General features: G+C 45.4%; 2 protein-coding genes across 2 annotated transcripts in view; both read left to right on the top strand.

Moving 5' to 3' along the window:
* Positions 1–621: 621 nt before the first annotated feature.
* Positions 622–9,042, top strand: fbxo22 (F-box protein 22). Its single transcript, XM_015953282.3, has 7 exons — positions 622–1,198; positions 1,404–1,536; positions 2,447–2,534; positions 4,192–4,290; positions 5,926–6,081; positions 6,163–6,328; positions 8,006–9,042. Exons 1-7 carry the CDS (start codon positions 1,068–1,070, stop codon positions 8,397–8,399), a joined length of 1,167 nt encoding a protein of 388 aa, XP_015808768.1. The 5' UTR covers positions 622–1,067; the 3' UTR covers positions 8,400–9,042.
* Positions 9,043–10,349: 1,307 nt separating this feature from the next.
* LOC107381551 (transmembrane protein 266) overlaps positions 10,350–17,282 on the top strand; it is a 78,132-nt gene continuing 71,199 nt past the window's right edge. Inside the window, exons 1-2 of the mRNA XM_015953281.3 lie at positions 10,350–10,628; positions 10,958–11,102. Coding sequence (XP_015808767.1) covers positions 11,089–11,102 — 14 coding nt within the window. The 5' untranslated portion in view covers positions 10,350–10,628; positions 10,958–11,088. The remainder of the gene's footprint in view (positions 10,629–10,957; positions 11,103–17,282) is intronic.

Here is a 17,282-nt window from a genome sequence, read left to right as displayed (position 1 = left end):
GTGTGTTCATCAAGCCCTCCAACATCACTGCACAAGTACGAGAACCCCAGACCCCCTGGTGTGTGTGTGTGTGTGTGTGTGTGTGTGTGGTGATGGGGTCTGTGTTTACAGTGGGAAATGAGAGTGGGATGGAGAGAGAGAGAGGTCATGAAGTCATTTGAGCACCTGGTTCTTCCCCACCTCAAGACCCTCACAGACCCCCTCCTGGACCTCCTGCAGTTTTCCTACTGAGCCAACAGGTCTGTAGATGATGCCATCAACATGGCTCTACACTACATCCTGCATCATCTGGACTATCCGGGTACCTACACCAGGATCCTGTTGGTGGACTTCATCTCTGCTTTCAACACAATCCTGCCAGACCTCCTCCAAGACAAACTGTCCCAGATGAAGGTGCCTGACCACATCTGCAGGTGGATCACTGACTTCCTGAAAGACAGGAAGCAACAAGTCAGGCTCGGGAAGCTCTCGGACCTGCAGACCATCAGCACCGGTTCCCAGTGGACAGTCTTTTTGACTCGCTCCCATCGGGCAGGAGGCTCAGATCCATTCAGATCAGAACCTCTCGCCACAATAACAGTTTCTTCTTCTCTGCTGTTGGACTCATGAACACTCCGGTGGCTTGGTTTCAGTCACTTGACCCTGTTGTGTTTTGTACCTGAGCTGTTCCGAGCTGATCAGTACCTATATAGTAGCCGTTTCTCTAATTATTGCCACTTTATATTATTTTATCATGATCATATTCTTATTTCCTATATTTACTTCTCTTATTTTTGAATCTTTCTTTTTGCACCAAGAACTGCAGCAATTTCCTAATGTTGTGATTTCTCGCACACATGGCAATAAAACCAGAGGGAGAGCGAGCTGTATGTGGTGTGAAGAGACGAATGTGATTTATTTACGTTTACACCCGTTGAGACATTTATTTACTATAAAATATAGCGCCTGCATTACCCCTCCCGTCCGCTTGGGGCAGCACCGCCACTTTCGTCGTCGCAGCGTAGGAAGTGACGTTAAAGTTCGTTTCTGTTCAGTTGTGGCTTAAAGACGCTCCATCTGAAAGAAATATGAGTGAAATTCAAGAGTTAGGCGATTTTTCACAGGATAGTAAGGCAGCTTATGTTCTCAGTAATGTCGCCGAAGTGGTTGAAAGGATTCTTACGTTCGTACCGACCAAATCGCTTCTACGAATCGAGAGGTAATGTTTACATGCTAAACTGTTGGTTATCCTTTATGTTAGCTTATTAAAAGTCATTATGGTTCTTTAAAATTATTAGACAAACGTGAAGCTAAAGCGGTAGGTGTATTTTTATTGGAAGTTTGGCGCGATTACTGAAATTGTGTTTTAGCAGACAAGCTAACTTCCTGTTTTGTTTTGAACATCTTTGTTTTGTTTTTGTCAGTGTGTGCAGATTGTGGAGGAACTGCGCGCGCAGGGTGCTCCGGACCCAGCAGCAGCTGGCATGGGCTTCAGCGCGTGGACCCTCCACCACAGACGTTCATACTCTCTGCAACGTCCTGGCTGAAGAAGTGGAGGTAAATTTCACCTCCAGTGACCTTTGGTAGTAGCCTGGGAAGCCAGACTAAATAAATGTATTCTGGCCACCCTCCATTGACGGCTCTTAGCTGTGGGGCGGGTTCTACCGTTGTCTTTCAAATTATCTCCGCATTCCACTGGACAATGAATGTGACATACTCTTGTTTCACTCTGTTGCATCATCCCACCCACCAGGCATTAATGGGCCATTCCCATCTGTACGACCCGGGCCGGGTAGCGTAGGTTGTTTACATATCTGGGTGGCCTGGTATTTTTCCGGGCCAACCAAGGCTCATTCTCAGCCCTCTTCTCGAGGGGGTCTGCTTCAGGCCGACCAGGGCCAACACACCCACTGCTGACAGCAAATTCACACCTTCCATTAGAGCAAGCCTCTGATTGGTGGGTAGAATCAGCCCACATGGGCATAAGACAAGGATGTGTGGAATCAACCGGGCCAAGCTGGGGCCGACTGGGGCTACCCGGCCCGGGCCGACCCGGTACAGATGGGAATGGCCCATAGAGTGCCCTGATTGGCCCACAAAGCGGATAAAGCTCTGTGATTTGTTCACTAAGCAGATAGAGCACTTTGATTGGCCCACCATTATGGACCAATCACAGCTCTTTATGTGTTTGAAACCCCTCTAGAGAGCTGTGATTGGCTAGCCAGAGTCCTGGTAGGAGCTGCGGAGGTTCCAATGGAGCATGCCTAGACCAAACTTTGCAAAACGAGAATTTGGTCTAGTTCATTAGGCTACTTTGGTAGGGCAATCACAGAAAACGAGAAGTGACAATAAAAAGGGGAAACTACATGGAGGAAATACACGAAACGCACAAAATCTGCAAATTTCCAACTGCCTGAAACAACAAACAATATTTTATTTTGTGCTGTTTGCTTCTGATTGTTTACAGAAAGTATTCCTCCTGCCTAAAACAGTTTTGATGATGGCAGACAGCGAGTCCTTCAATGGGCTAGCTTATAGCTATTCACAGAGCAAAGGTTAGTATCATTTACTTTGTTCACCAGACACGTGTTTATGGAGAAGGCTTTTATTATGACAGTTGTCACGTAAAAAAACAAAAAAAACCAGTTGTTAAAAAAACACTCATTAGTAGAGAATCCTTTCCCGGTAATGACTCCGTAAAGTTTAAAATCCACAAATGACACCAAAGTGTGTATTTCCTCTGGTGGTAACCCATGCTTCACATCACGATTTTGTTATTTGCGTTATTAGCTTTGCTAAGCTCGGAAACCTTTTCCGTTAGCGGATGCTGTAATTTGAGCTGATGAGTTTAGCTGAGGCAGTTCTTTTCCTGTTAAAAGGTTTTCCTGTCCACTGTTGCCCTCGTGCTGCGGTTGCTCAGAATGGGGGGGGGGGGGGGTTGCATTGAAGTGAAGATTGAACACAATCTCTTGGTTTCTTTATTTGACAAATTAGAATTTTTTAATTAACCCAATATTCTAACTTCACTGAATGTTCTGCAGCCATGTTGCCTGAACCTGCCACTTGGAGATGACTTATGTTGTGAGCAGGCACTCTTTAAGGGAACTAAATCAAAACTGGGCAGATTGATCCATCAGTCATTATTTACTGTAACACGTGGACGGAGAATACAGCAGTTTTAGAATAAAAAAAGGTAATAATAGTTGGATTTTTTGTATTTTCTTCCAACTCTTTATGTAGACATTTGTGATATTGTTGTCATTTTAGATCCAGCTTAGGGAGAGAAGACAGAATTTTAACCCCAGCCCATATTGGCCTTGTTGTTGGGGAAGCTGTTTGAGTCAGAGCTGTTTGGAGTCGTTTTTGGGCTTAAACATAAGTTTAGGAGACATTTGATGTCCTACTGAAGCTAATTTCATGGAGACGTTGCTTAATTTTGACATAAAATATTTAGGGAGGCAACGACACCACTTTTTTCTAAACCGATACGATACTTGGATCTGAGTACTCGCCGATACCGATACTTCTACCACACAAAAAAAGCAGTGATTTATAATACAGATTTTATTTTCTTCTCTGCTTTCAGCAGGAAAAGACTGTGAGGTAGATAAAAAGTAAAATATATGAACAGAAATCATCACAAAACTAACAGAAATGACAAGTTACAGTGAAGCCGTTTTCAAGCAACTCCATTGGTATCGGTTAACTTTTATCGGTATTATATTATATTTGGTATCGGTATTATATTGGTCTTAAAATGACCTTAAATAAAAAGTAACTAACAGCTTATTTCCTCGTTAACCTGTGCTGGAGATAAATAAGTGCAGTATAAATCTGTAACTTGTATATCCATATTGTAAATCTATATCTGTTGGTTTGCTTTTGGGTGTTTTTCTTATTGTGAGTTTATTGTTATCATGTAATGACTCTGCTGTCTTATTGGCTATTTAGTTTTATAATTTGAGGACCTGTTTGAAAACGAGCTGACACACCTCAGTTCATCCTCATAAATAAAAGTCAAATAAATAAAATAAGCAGATGACTACATTATAACTTGTTGTTATTACCTCGTGTTTTAAACCCAACAACAGTGGAGCTCTCTGCCACTTTTGCCAGCCTCAAGCTGAAAAGTTTGGAAACTACAAGCTTAGAAACTTCTGAATCCTCCTGATTTAACATGTTTGTCTTTTTTTTTCTTTCATCACACCGAAGCGAAAAAGATCCGCCGCAGCGCCGATTCCGCCGAAGAGCTGAACAAACTTTTTCCCAAATGCTGCGATGTGATTGGCATCACTTCTCCTGGCATCGTCTGTAAGTGTTTCTCTTCCCCGCCTCACTTCCGCTGACCTACTCGTCGAGGAAGGAAATCAACAGATTTTCTGCGTGTGAAGCATTTTAAAGTTCATAAAACCTCTAATGACACTGTTTGCAGCTTCACTGCCTTCTTCTGCCGAACAATGGTGGAAAATAAAAAGCTACTATTTAAAAAAAAAGTCAATTTATGATAATTGGTTCATCTCTGCTGAGGGGCACACGTTATTCCCTTCTGCTGCTGCTTCCTACTTAGGAAGCTCCTCTGGTGGTTCACATCTCACAGCGTTTGTGACAAATTGCCTCGTGCGCCTGGCGCTACGCTCCCCATCCCTCCTGGTAATTACAGCCCCGTAGAGACGCCGTTCCCCATCAGCCGCGCGCGCTTTCCTCCAGATGATGACTTATCGGGTTCTTTTTACGCCTCCTGTCGTCGGTGCTAGCAACACATTCTGGGAAATGGAAACCAGGAGGAACGCCTGAACCTTGAGGAACAGTTTATTCGATTTTAAAAGGCAACCTCATGTGGTGTAAAACCAGTACCACCAGTTTTGTTTTGAAGGGAGAGAAATCATGTAAAAGAGGAACACTGAGGACAAAAGGACCAATTTTTTTTACTTGAAACGACTAATAATTAATTATTAATTTATTAGTGGATGAGATAGCCTTAGAGAAGCAGTCATTTCACCTGTTTCTGAATGAATAATAATCATTTTCCTGGTGTAGTGCATCAGCACTTTGGCCCAGAAATCATTTAGACTCTTCATCTAATAAAAGCGCTGGCGTGGAGAGCTGCCCGTTTTATGGTTTATATCCATGGAAACGCAGCCGTTTTCCTCCTCGTCTGCATCGTAACGTTTCTGTCTCCGGAGCTGAGATGCTGTGATTGTGTCATTAACTCACTGTTGTGACGAGACGGCGTGAGTTTGACTTCTCCTTTAATGAAACTCATTTCTCTTTGCTGCTGTTGAGACTTTGTGCCTTTTTAATACTTCAAAGCCGCTTCCAGCAGCTTTTAAACGGTGAGCTGAAGTTCACACGATGGCCACTAGAGACCAAACGTCAGGATGAAATCATAGAAGGAGCAAAACTTGTTTGTGGCTCTCCTGCAGTTAATGTCTAAAACTTAATTACCGTATTTCCCGGAGTATAAATCACACCAGCCATAAAATGTATAATGAAGAAGAAAAAAACGTATATAAGTCGCATTTTGGGGGGAAATTTACTTATTTTTCTTACAAAATCTGAGACCAGGCGTTTCACATTGCAAGACAAGCACCGGTGACAATAACAGAATAAACAACCAGGGCGCAGCAGCGCGCCACGGTCTCCAGCAGAGGAAGGCGGTGTTTGAAACCCTCCCAGCGGGCAAGGAGAGCTCATTCCTGATCCAGAGCCGGCCGGCAGCAGCTCGGTATACATGATTTGGTATATAAGTCACTTTGGTATACAAGTCGCAGGACCAGCCAAACTAAAGTGCGACTTCTAGTCCGGAAAATACGGTATTTGTTTGTATGAAAGTTGAACAAACCTGTAAAATATCTGAGGAGAGTAAAAGCGTAGCGACAGATTAGATTAGCGGCGGTGTTCGATACGCCGCGTAGTTTAATTCCTCTTTGTCGACTCTCTGCACAGTGACACCTACTGGCTCTTGGTCCAGCCCTCCTCAGGAGTACCAGGAGGGGGAGGAGTCAGGATTTGCGGTCATGTTTCCCAGCATTGAGGGCGTTCACATCAAGCCTTTCCACTTTTGTAAGAAGACGATCTCCTCAACAGCCATGAAGGAAGCAGGTGGGTCAAGTTGTTCCGTAGTCCAGAAAGAGAGTCGAGTGTTTGATCACCTGTCGTTCACGCGTTGGAATTTCTTTCCAGGACTGGTTGACAACCCAGAGCTGCGTGTAGTCCTGATGTTCGTCTACGGAGGTCATCGGTCTGGAGGAGCGCAGTTCATCAACCAGTTTCTAGAGCCGCTGTTCAAGAGCAAGGTTCTCATAGCAGGAGGGCTGGTGGAGACGGTTTTCTCTCCTCCCAGACGCTGGTCAGTGAAACCCCTTCGTTGTGTTTGGGGCCACTTGGGCTGAACCGTCCGTCGTTTTCTGAGCGGAGTTAGGATTTAAAGAACGCGATCGTGTGATCGACAAAGCTGCGTTGTTTTTACGATCGCTCCCGACCAGAGGTGGACAGAGCATTAAAGTTTCCTACTTAAGTACGAGTACCAGTACTTTGATGATTTTTTTACTCAAGTAAAAGTAAAAAGTATCGTAAGTAAAATGTACTCAAAGTAAAATTTACTTAGTTACATTTTTGTCAGTGTAAGGATGGCTACATCTAAGTAGTGCAAAAATCACAACACACACACACACACACACACGGATGGAGCATCAATTCAATTTCAATTCAATTCAATTTTATTTATAAAGCGCCAAATCACGACAAGAGTCGTCTCAAGGCACTTCACATAATAAACATTCCAATTCAGGTCAGTTCATTAAGCCAATCAGAAATAATGTTTCCTATATAAGGAACCCAGCAAATTGCATCAAGTCACTGACTAGTGTCAGTGACTATACAGCAATCCTCATACTAAGCAAGCATGCTGCGACAGTGGAGAGGAAAACTCCCTTTTAACAGGAAGAAACCTCCAGAGGATCCTGGCTCAGTGTAAGCAGCCATCCTCCACGACTCACTGGGGATCGAGAAGACCGAGCACGCACACACACACACACACACACACACACACACACACACACACACACACACACACACACGCGCACACGGATGGAGCATCATGTTTACAACTGAATTTGCTCCAGTGTTAAGTTTTGATTTGCACAAACAAGATATTCAAACTCGCAGAAGCCACCTGCAGGTTTCCTGTTTCCTGAGCAAAGCGTTGGGAATCCGCTTGTTTATGCGCGCTAAACGTTCTTTTGCCGCTGCCGCGCGGAGCCGTTGGGGAAACAACCACGGAACCGAGTCCAGCTACAGAACCAATCAGAACACTGATGATGTAACACCGGGACGCGAAGGTTCAGGCTTCAACCAACAGGAGAGGGAGGGGATAAAGGGCGAGTGCGTCACAGGGACCGGACTGATGCTTTTGAGGAAAAGTGGCTTTTTAACGTTCTCAATTTTAAAAGTGTTCACACACCCCCCCCCCCACCCCCCCCCCCCCCCACAGGTGAGACGCGGAGCTCATGCAGGCGTCTCTCGTTCTGATCCGACTCTGCGATGCGCCATTGTTATTTTTTACTCAGTAAAGGTTATGAATGAAAGTTGTAGGGAAGTACAATTCTTTTAGAAAAACACACTCAAGTAAAAGTAAAGATTTAAAAAAATGACTTAAAAAGTATAAATACACAAAAAGCTACTCAGTTGCAGTAACGCAAGTGAATGCAATCTGTTACTCTCCACCTCTGCTCCCGACTGACCCAGGATCAGTTACCTGTGCTAACGAGCGCCGCGTCGTCTGATGTTAGAGCTGACGGGGCGCCACATTGGGTCTTTTCTCGATGGTGCTGCCGTCGTCTGTCCCTCGCTCTGTTTGAGAGGGAGGATGAGAACATGAAAGCAAAGCTTCTCTTCTTTCTGATGGGACCACCTGAGTTACAGGGAATAATTGGTGTTTTTTCCTAAAACCGTTCAGCCCTAGTGACTACCATGTGTGGATCTGTTGGACACGTGCTAAAAACCGCCGTTGTCTGTTCCTCCATAGCTGCAGCCAGGGAGGCTACGGCGTGATGGGCCTCGCCCTGAGCGGCCCTAAGGTGCAGGGAGCATCTGTCCTCTTGGACCACGACGTGAGCAGTCCCAAGGCAGCGGAAGCTACGGTCCGACGGCTAAAGGCGGCCAAAATCCCAGAGAGGAACACCCTGGGCTTCATGTTCGCCTGCGTGGGCAGAGGTCCCAACTACTACAACAAACAAAGCAACGTAGAGGCGGACGCTTTTCACAAGGTCTTCCCCAACACGCCGCTCTTCGGCCTGTTCGGCAACGGCGAGATCGGCTGCGACCGCATCGTTAAAGACGACTACACTCTGTGCGACAGCGACCCGGACTGCCTGCAGCACGAGTACACCACGGTCATGTCTCTGGTCCACTTCGGCTGACCGCGGCGGGCCGAAGAGGAGAAAATCAAAACGGCCGTGTTTTTGTGCGGGAACAACAAACGTGTGCCGAGTTCTTCTCAGATTGTGTTTCCGCGCACAAAGGTCAAAGGTCATCCGGGGTGAGAACTCTGCTTTATATTAAGAGCTTTGCTGTCCACACAAATAACTCCTGCTGTTGTTTAAAATGCTACGAATCTCAGAAAGGTTCATGACGAACTCCTCTGATGCACTTTTTGTCCACTGAATCAGAGTTTGGCTCTTTTACACGTTTGGGCGAACAGTTAAAAAGTTGTTCTAGATTATTCTTTCGTGTCTCTCAGTCACATCTTGTCATCGCAGCTTCTGCTGCCTGAAATAAAAAGAAAGTCTCAGATGACTTAAAGCAGGGCTAAAACGTGTTTAGGGTCATATTTTTTCAGTGATTTCTCTTTTAGTGTTTGGAGGTTGTTGATGGTTAGATCTTTATTGCAGAGTTTAAAAGCTGTAACATAAAAGTATGAAGTCTTCTGAAAATCTACCTAATTTAGCTTTTTTTCTACCTGAAAATGATTGAATCTGTTACCTTCTGCCTCTTTTCTGACCAAGTCAACTGTCCCAGTGACGTGATGGTGCAGTTTCCCAAATAAACCCTGTTGGTAACGGCTTTTGTGTGTTTTTTACCAATGTTTAAAATTGTCCATAAAGATGGAAACATGTACTTTTTGAACGTCGTATTCTGTTGGTAATTTCACATTTGCTGCAGTTTACTGCAACATAACACAGTCTGGTTTCATTTTATTTGTAAATAACAATGAAAAATACTTTTTTAATGCAAACAAGAAAAGTCTAAGAAAACAAAGTTCCTGAAAAGGAGTAGTACAAAATGCATCCCCACTGCACCTTAACTATATAGTGCAACATGTACACAACTGGAGGGTTGTGGGTTCGAGTCCCGCCCAGTCTGTCCCAGTGTCCTGGGAAATACGTTTAACCCTTTTGGTGGTCGGAGGGACCGGTGGCCCGGGGTAGCTGTGGCTACAGTGTAGCTCATTTACACCTGTGTGTGTGTGTGCGTGTGTGTCGAACATTTCCTGTTTTTGTTGTGTTGCAAATTAGCTTCTCTGCTTTAACTCGCTCATGCCACAATGTTTTGTTCCTTTTGCACATATTTCTCTTTTATTTGCGCCAAATCGTTTCAGTTCTGCTCAAATGAGTCACGTGCTCTTACATGCGTGAACCCTCCTCTGGTTTAGAGCCCTGCCTAGCTCCGCCAGCTGTAATTTAGTGGTTATTTCACGCACAGCCCCGCAGCCCGCGCCTCTCCTCAGCGGCCCACGTCCAGGAAGAGGCGCTCCAGTCCGGGCTGATTGATGTGCGCTTTAACCATCGACTGGCTAATCCCGGTGAATGACAAACGGTTAAACCAATTGCTGCAGAGGCGCTACATACTCCCATATTATCTTTATTTTGGGTATCCAGAAAAAAAGCCTGCTCATGACACCGAGAGGAACCAACCAAGCGAACAAAACCAGAGATCTGCTTCCACATCGGCTCTAAGCAGGAATCTGAGCAGACGATTCTCCTTCCCACACGCTTCCCTGCTAAACACGCACACATCCACCAAACAGCCAACGCTTCTCCTGGTTTTATCCCGTGTCGTGACCGGAGCGATGCAAATGTCACACCTTTCACTGGCTACAGCTAGTCTTTGGCACTGGAACGTCAATGTTTTGGTCTCCCTCGGATGAGATCAGCCGTCCTCGTGCACGCCGCCGTGGAGGGGCTCGCCCGAGGCTTCGCACGGGGCTCCGCTTCAGCACCTGGACAGCTCCCCGCACCGGCTCCCCCCTCCCCTCCCCCTCCCCGCTGCTCGCGCCGGGGAAACCCTCGGTTGGGGAGCGCAAACTGGACCCGCATCTGGATCCCACCCTCCCACCCCCTCTCCCCTCTCAGCGCAGCAGGGCCCAATTTCCGGTTCTTAGCACTTAACAGCTAATATGTTCTTCTCTGCTGGCGAGACTTCGCGCAGCTGAGCTGCAGCCTCGTTCTGGGTTTGCGCTGAAATCCGCGCAGCGCAACGGAAGCAGTGGCGGAGCTCGCCCAGCTCAGAGGACTGCTGCAGCCTGCACGCACAGCGCGAGCCTGCTGCTGCTGCTACTCACTGTGGTCACCACCGAGGGAGACATCACCACCTGCGAGGGGCCAACGGGAAGACACAGCCACCCCTCTAACGACGTAAATCTCACACAGGTGAGTCCCTCATAGGTAACTTTAATGCAGCCATCACCCAGAGCCTCTGGGGGGAAATCAGTGCGGTTTTCATCACAGGAGCTATTATTATAGATGGGAGCGTGGGAAGTCTGCAGACACGTTCCAGGGCTGCAAACACATTCCTGCTTTTAGCTGAAAGAAACTTCCAACACTTTGTGTAACCTCTACATGGCCACTCCATCAAAACGTGTTTGTTAAACTTCTCACGACGGAACTTTCAGCACACCCAAAGCTGCTCTTACTCTTCAGCACTCGGCTGCTAAATTCATGCCTTTCTGCTTTGTTTACAGTGTTTGTGCTCTCCCCAGGTTTAAACATGAGGACAGCATCTCTCAGGTGGGACGGTGAACCGTGGCTCTAAAACGGGCAGACGTGAGCGAGACCTCGTGTGAAGCAGCGCCAAACCCGGCACTTCGCTGCCTGCATCACCCGCTGCACCATGGCTAACGCTCAGTAAGCACTGACCTCTTATTCATCACCAGTGTACATCATAAATATGTAAAATAATGAACGTGTAAAAGATTCCACCCAAAAGAAGTGGTCATGAAATGCTGGAAAATGTAGAAAAGTTCGTTTCCCTCTTTTCCAGTTTTTATCCACTTGGCAGCGTTTGCAGGTTTATGCGTCTCCGTTTGCACAATAATGAGCTTTATGCACTAAAACACAGCTCCCATTGAGGCGTCGCCGAGCCTCCACGCTCTGAATGAACAAACTGAAATTTGGATTCTTGGAAACACACCTGCACAGAGCTGCAGAGGGATTTATTCTAAACACCGGGTTTTGTTATTTGTGTGAAACAAACTAACGTTTTCTTTTATCGCTCATGATCTTCAACACTTTATTTATAAACCAACAAGCCGTTCCCCTTTCATCAATATCTTTACTGTGAGCAGCCAAATTGTCACTGAGGGAATCCTAATCTCTGTGTGTGTGCGTGTGTGTGTGTGTGTGTGTGTGTGTGTGTGTGTGTGTGTGTGTGTTAAAGTGAGAACTCAAGAAGCTCACCATCCTGCCGGCGTAGCATGACTGTCATTTTTCTGCTGCGTTTATTCTCCTGACCCAAATGAACGGACCCAAATCTTGGCTCTATTTTGGTTTCGATGAAGATTCCAGTCCAGCTCCTGGTTCTGATTAAAGCCTAAACATCCCATGACTGAAGTAACCCACGTTACAAGACAGAGGAAGGAGGATGGCGATTGAAAAACACTCAAATGCATAATTAAATGTTTATGAGTGAGTGAGGTTCAATGTTTATAAGAGAGCATGCTGTAGAAGTGTTATTCTAAAGGACTGAAGCTTGATTAAAAAAAAATCAAATCTTAAAAGGTACAGCCTCTCTTAGATTCAGGTGCTTGAGAAACGATTAAACATTTATTATTAAATTATCTGCTCTTGATGAACAGAACATCTATGATAGCTTCCAGTCAGGTTTTTGTAGAGCTCATTCTACTGAAACAGCTCTTCTTAGGGTCTCTAATGACCTTCTGACTCACAGTGATGCAGGGGACTGTTCTGTTCTGGTCCTGCTGGACCTGACTGCACCCTTTGACACTGTTGACCATCACCTGCTACTGGAGAGGCTGAGAGACGTAGACCTATCAGGATCTGCTGTGGAGTGGATCTCCTCTTATCTCTCTGAGCGCTCCTTTTCTGTGGCCATCTCCAAGTTTAGGTCCTCCACCACCTCCCTTACCCATGGTGTCCCACAAGGTTCGGTGCTGGGGCCTCTACTCTTCCTCCTCTATCTGCTTCCTCTTCAGCACATCCTGAGCTCCTTCAAAGGAATCTCCTACCATCTTTATGCAGATGACATCCAACTGTACATCTCCTTAAAGCCCCATGAGATGTCTAAGCTGCAGCTGTTACACACCTGCTGAGTGTCCCCCTGAGCCTGAGATCAGTGGACTCAGTGGTCTCCTTTAAAAAGCAGCTGAAGACTCACTTGTTCAAGCTGGCTTTTGTATGACCTTCTTCACCACACTCTCTTTATTCTGCTCTCCCCACCTATTCCACCTTCCTCAGGATCCACTGATTTCCCTCTTTCCTGTTCACTCTCTCTCTCTTTCTTAACATTTTTTCTAATCACAATTGCCTATTTTTGCTCATTTTAAATATATTTTTAAACAGCATAAAGGTTTTTTTAGAAAGTAGCATAAACAAATCGGCATGCGTCGCGGTCGTTGACGCTCCCTGTCCCAGTTTGGCACACTTGTGTTCTTCGTACTTGGACCCTACTGCGCACGTCCTCAAGTGCTCTCCACAGAAGGGCGAGCTTTGGGATTGGGCCGAAGTCATGCTGCGTTCCCAGCTTTAATCTATCTAGAATGTTTCTAATCTCTTTTCTACCTTCTAAATGACATTTGCCTGACACTGTTGTGATCTACAATCTGAAAATCCAAAAGCGAGTGAAGGTTCTCAGTCACTCAGGCTGTGGTGATGCTTTCTGGGTTCCTTTTTGCAAAGTTCCCAACTTTTAAACTGTCACGAGATTTTAAACGTGGGCTAGTTTACCAAACCTCTCCTCCTCTCCTTCCTCCTGTGGGTTATGAGGGCCGTTGCTGTCCCGGTGCACGTGTCAGGTGTACCAAACACACCTGTAGTTGTTCGGATAAACAAAAACAAAGTAAAAACAACAACAACAACAACGTAAAGTCAGAGCAGACAGAAACAACAGAATTAAAGGGACTTTTCGGACTTTAGAATTTTTATGCTCGCGATTGCCCCCTCAGGCCAAAAGCGTAACGGCAGCTTCAATAGTAGGCTCGTGCACGAGGAGCGCATGCTGTACGTGCACACTCCTTAACGAAAATAACAGCTGAGACAGTCAGCTCCGTGTGTGTGTGTGTGTGTGTGTGTGTGTGTGTGTGTGTGTGTGTGTGTGTGTGGCCCGGAGGACAGAGGACAGGAGAACGTGCAGCTAATTAATTAAATAATTTGGTTCTGTACCTTTCTCTTCAGCACAGCCGACAAAGGTTTATGATGGGTCAGTCCTCCTGCATGCTCAGATCATTCCCTTCCCTTGCTTGAAAAATTGTTCCAAAATGAAAGTTGAACCCACATCTTTTTTATCTGTGAATTCAATGCCGTTCGGCGAGTCTCAAATAAAAAATTGGGCATCTTACTGTAAAAAAATATACCATTAATGTAAAAAAGAAACTCTAAATAAACTATGTTCACATCCAGAATCAAACCCAGGTCTTCTGCATGGGAGTCAGACATCTTACAAGGTGAGCTACACTCTAGTGACATTCACAGTATCTGTAACTTTTATATCCTTGATGACAGCTGAAACAACGTCAATCCAAAGAACGGTTCAGAGCGAAAATGGCAATTTTGTTGCTAATTTGCAGGAAATATCTAGAAGAAAGTTCTACAGAAAGTAGCTAAGGGTCCTCAGAAATGTAGCTAGCTTTGTCACTAGGCATTAGGAACAGCGACAATGTGGCACTGCCTCTCTCTCTGCTGCTAAAGCTACGGATAGCAAATGCTACGGGCGATGCCTGAGCGTGAACGCGCATGAAGCAGCCTGCTCGACCCGAGCATCTCTCTTTTTCTGTGATTTTACAGAAAAACAGGCAATCACAGTAAAAATGCCAGGGCTCATTCTGCAGGACCAGGGCATTGCAGGAGAATGTATGAAGAAGACATTTATTATTTCTATTCATGTTTTGGCTGTCAAACTTCCCTAATGCCCCTTTAAATCTTTAAGGAGCTAAAATTAAAAGACATCAATAATTAGGATGATTTTTTAAGGCTGACACAGTAATGAAGGACTGTGGACGTCTGTCCAAAGACGAGTCTGTCCTGCTTTGTGTCTCCTGTGTCTTCAGCAGTGTGTTAGATAAGCGACGGGTCAAACCAGGTCCAGAACGCTCCATTGTGACGCGTGCCAGTTCATTATGAGCTCGTTTGTAATATTATTAACGAGCTCTGCAGACTTCATTAATGTCTCCTGGCAAGAAATAATGCAGCTTTCTCTGGAAATTGAATTGGCCTTTCTAGGAAGTCACCCGAGGCGATTGTTAAACTCCTGCTGCAACTTTCACTTTGTTAAACACAGACTTCTGCAGCAAACTCAGCTGCAGACACGTTTTTATTTCAGATGCAATAAGAGGCGCGACTTTAACTCTCCGAGGACGAGACGGTTCTGTAACGCTAATCCCAGCTGACGTCCAGCTCCTCCCACGTTGTCCTCGACAGCTGGTGGGAGCAGGGAACATCTGCCTGGTCTTTACTCTTCTGGCCAAGTTGGAGTTTGTTTCAGATCTTTGTTCCTTCGTCTCCCAACAATCTCCTCCCAGACGTGCGCGTCGGTCTCATAAAAGTCAGCAGAGGCCTCTGGTGAGGAAGACGTTTGTGTTGCTGATGTTGGACAATCACAAAGTTGGTAAAAATGTGTTTTTGATGAAACTTCTGAGAGGAAATCTGACTAAATGACTTTAATGAGGTTCAGCTTGTTGGTGAACAACATGAGATCAAAACTAAAAACAGAGTTTGAGATTTCTGTAAATTTTTGTGTTAAAACACATGAAAAACAAACACAGTGATCTGCAGCGATGCAACACCATAACCCCTCACAAGAGTTCCTCCCGGAGTCCATCAGAACCACGAGCCGTCTGATCCACAGCTTCTTAGCTGAGGATCTGGTTTTTGCTTTGCTCACCAGGTTGTGCAGACGTCTCCTGTAGGATCAATTCTGCAGATTTGTTCATTAAAGGGACATTATGGAAGTTTGACAGCCAAAACATGTATAGAAATAATAAATGTCTTCTTCATACATTCTCCTGCAATGCCCTGGTCCTGTAGAATGAGCCCTGGCATTTTTACTGTGATTGCCTGTTTTTCTGTAAAATCACAGAAAAAGAGAGATGCTCGGGTCGAGCAGGCTGCTTCATGCGCGTTCACGCTCAGGCATCGCCCGTAGCATTTGCTATCAGTAGCTTTAGCAGCAGAGAGAGAGGCAGTGCCACTTTGTCGCTGTTCCTAACGCCTAGTGACAAAGCTAGCTACATTTCTGAGGACCATTAGCTACTTTCTGTAGAACTTTCTTCTAGATATTTCCTGCAAATTAGCAACAAAATAGCCATTGTTGCTCTGAACCGTTCTTTGAACGTTGTTTCAGCTTTCATCAAGGATATAAATGTTACAGATACAAAGGACATCATTGGGGCTTTAGCTCACCTAGTAAAACGTCGGACTCTCGTTTGATTCTGGATGTGAACATAGTTTATTTAGAGTTTAGTTTTTACATTAATGGTATATTTTTTTACAGTAAGATGCCCAAATTTTTATTTGAGACTCGCCGAACGGCATTGAATTCACAGATAAAATAGATGTGGGTTCAACTTTCATTTTGGAACACTTTTTCAAGCAAGGGAAGGGAATGATCTGAGCATGCAGGAGGACTGACCCATCTTAAACCTTTGTCGGCTGTGCTGAAGAGAAAGGTACAGAACCAAATTATTTAATTAATTAGCTGCGTGTTCTCCTGTCCTCTGGGCCACACACACACACACACACACACACACACACACACACACACACACACACACACACACACACACACACACACACACATGGGACTGTCTCAGCTGTTATTTTCGTTAAGGAGTGTGCACGTACAGCATGCGCGCCTCGTGCACGAGCCTCCTATTGAAGCTGCCGTTACGCTTTTGGCCTGAGGGGGCAATCGCTAGCATAAAAATTCAAATGTCCGTAAAGTCCCTTTAATAGTCGAAGAAACGAGTATGTGTCATTAAATTTAATACCTCAATCACCTTGTAGCTCTGCTATTTTCCGTGCATTTGCTGGTGTTTTGCTCAGCAGCAGCAACACGGCTGAATAATCCTATGTCCTTGTCCCGCGGCTCGCTGTAAATCAGCCATTCTGCAGAAAGCTGGAGGATTTAATTCATCTGAGGAAGAGAGTTCCTCTGTGCCACCGGCTCTCTGTTACTTCTATGACCTTCTGTTTTGGTCACTGAAATCCCTCCAGCAGCTTTTGTCGCGCTCTGACCTTTCCTACCTGGCCCGCGACCCGACGGTCCACCATTTAATTTTATCAGCCCCCCTCAGGGAAAGCTACTCCGCTGAATATCACGTCTGTCCCGTGGCTGCCCTCCTGCAGCCGCGGCCTTTTTCATCTTTCTATGAAATCACGGTTTCAGAGTTTTTCAGATTAAAAAAAGACACAGAAAGGTCAGAATTAGTGCAGATTTGTAGATGCTGCTCCAGTCTTCTCCGTGAACCTAGAGGTGCTAAAGAGTATTTAGAATATCAGCGCGAGTCATGAATATTCACGTTTTCAGTTCCAGTTCACTCACTGAGCTTTCTACATCTCCTTTAAGCCCCATGAGATGTCGAAGCTGCAGCTGTTACACACCTGCTTAGACTCTATCAAAACCTGGATGGTGGGAGCTTTCTTCAGCTGAATGAAGATAAGACTGAGATCCTCATCTGTGCCCCAGACAAGCTGGTTCCCAAAGTCAGAGACTCTCTTGGTCAACTTGCTTCTCACACCAAACCTTCTGTCAGGAATCTTGGCGTGACCTTTGACCCAGCTCTCACCCTGGATTCTCATGTCAGTTCTCTTGTTCGCTCTTCCTTCTTCCATCTCAGGAACGTTGCTAAGCTG

Source organism: Nothobranchius furzeri, chromosome 9 (assembly GCF_043380555.1).
Source record: "Nothobranchius furzeri strain GRZ-AD chromosome 9, NfurGRZ-RIMD1, whole genome shotgun sequence".
Classification (NCBI taxonomy): domain Eukaryota; kingdom Metazoa; phylum Chordata; class Actinopteri; order Cyprinodontiformes; family Nothobranchiidae; genus Nothobranchius; species Nothobranchius furzeri.
Note: the sequence above shows the minus strand (reverse complement) of the source record. Positions and strands in the feature narration are given on the sequence as shown.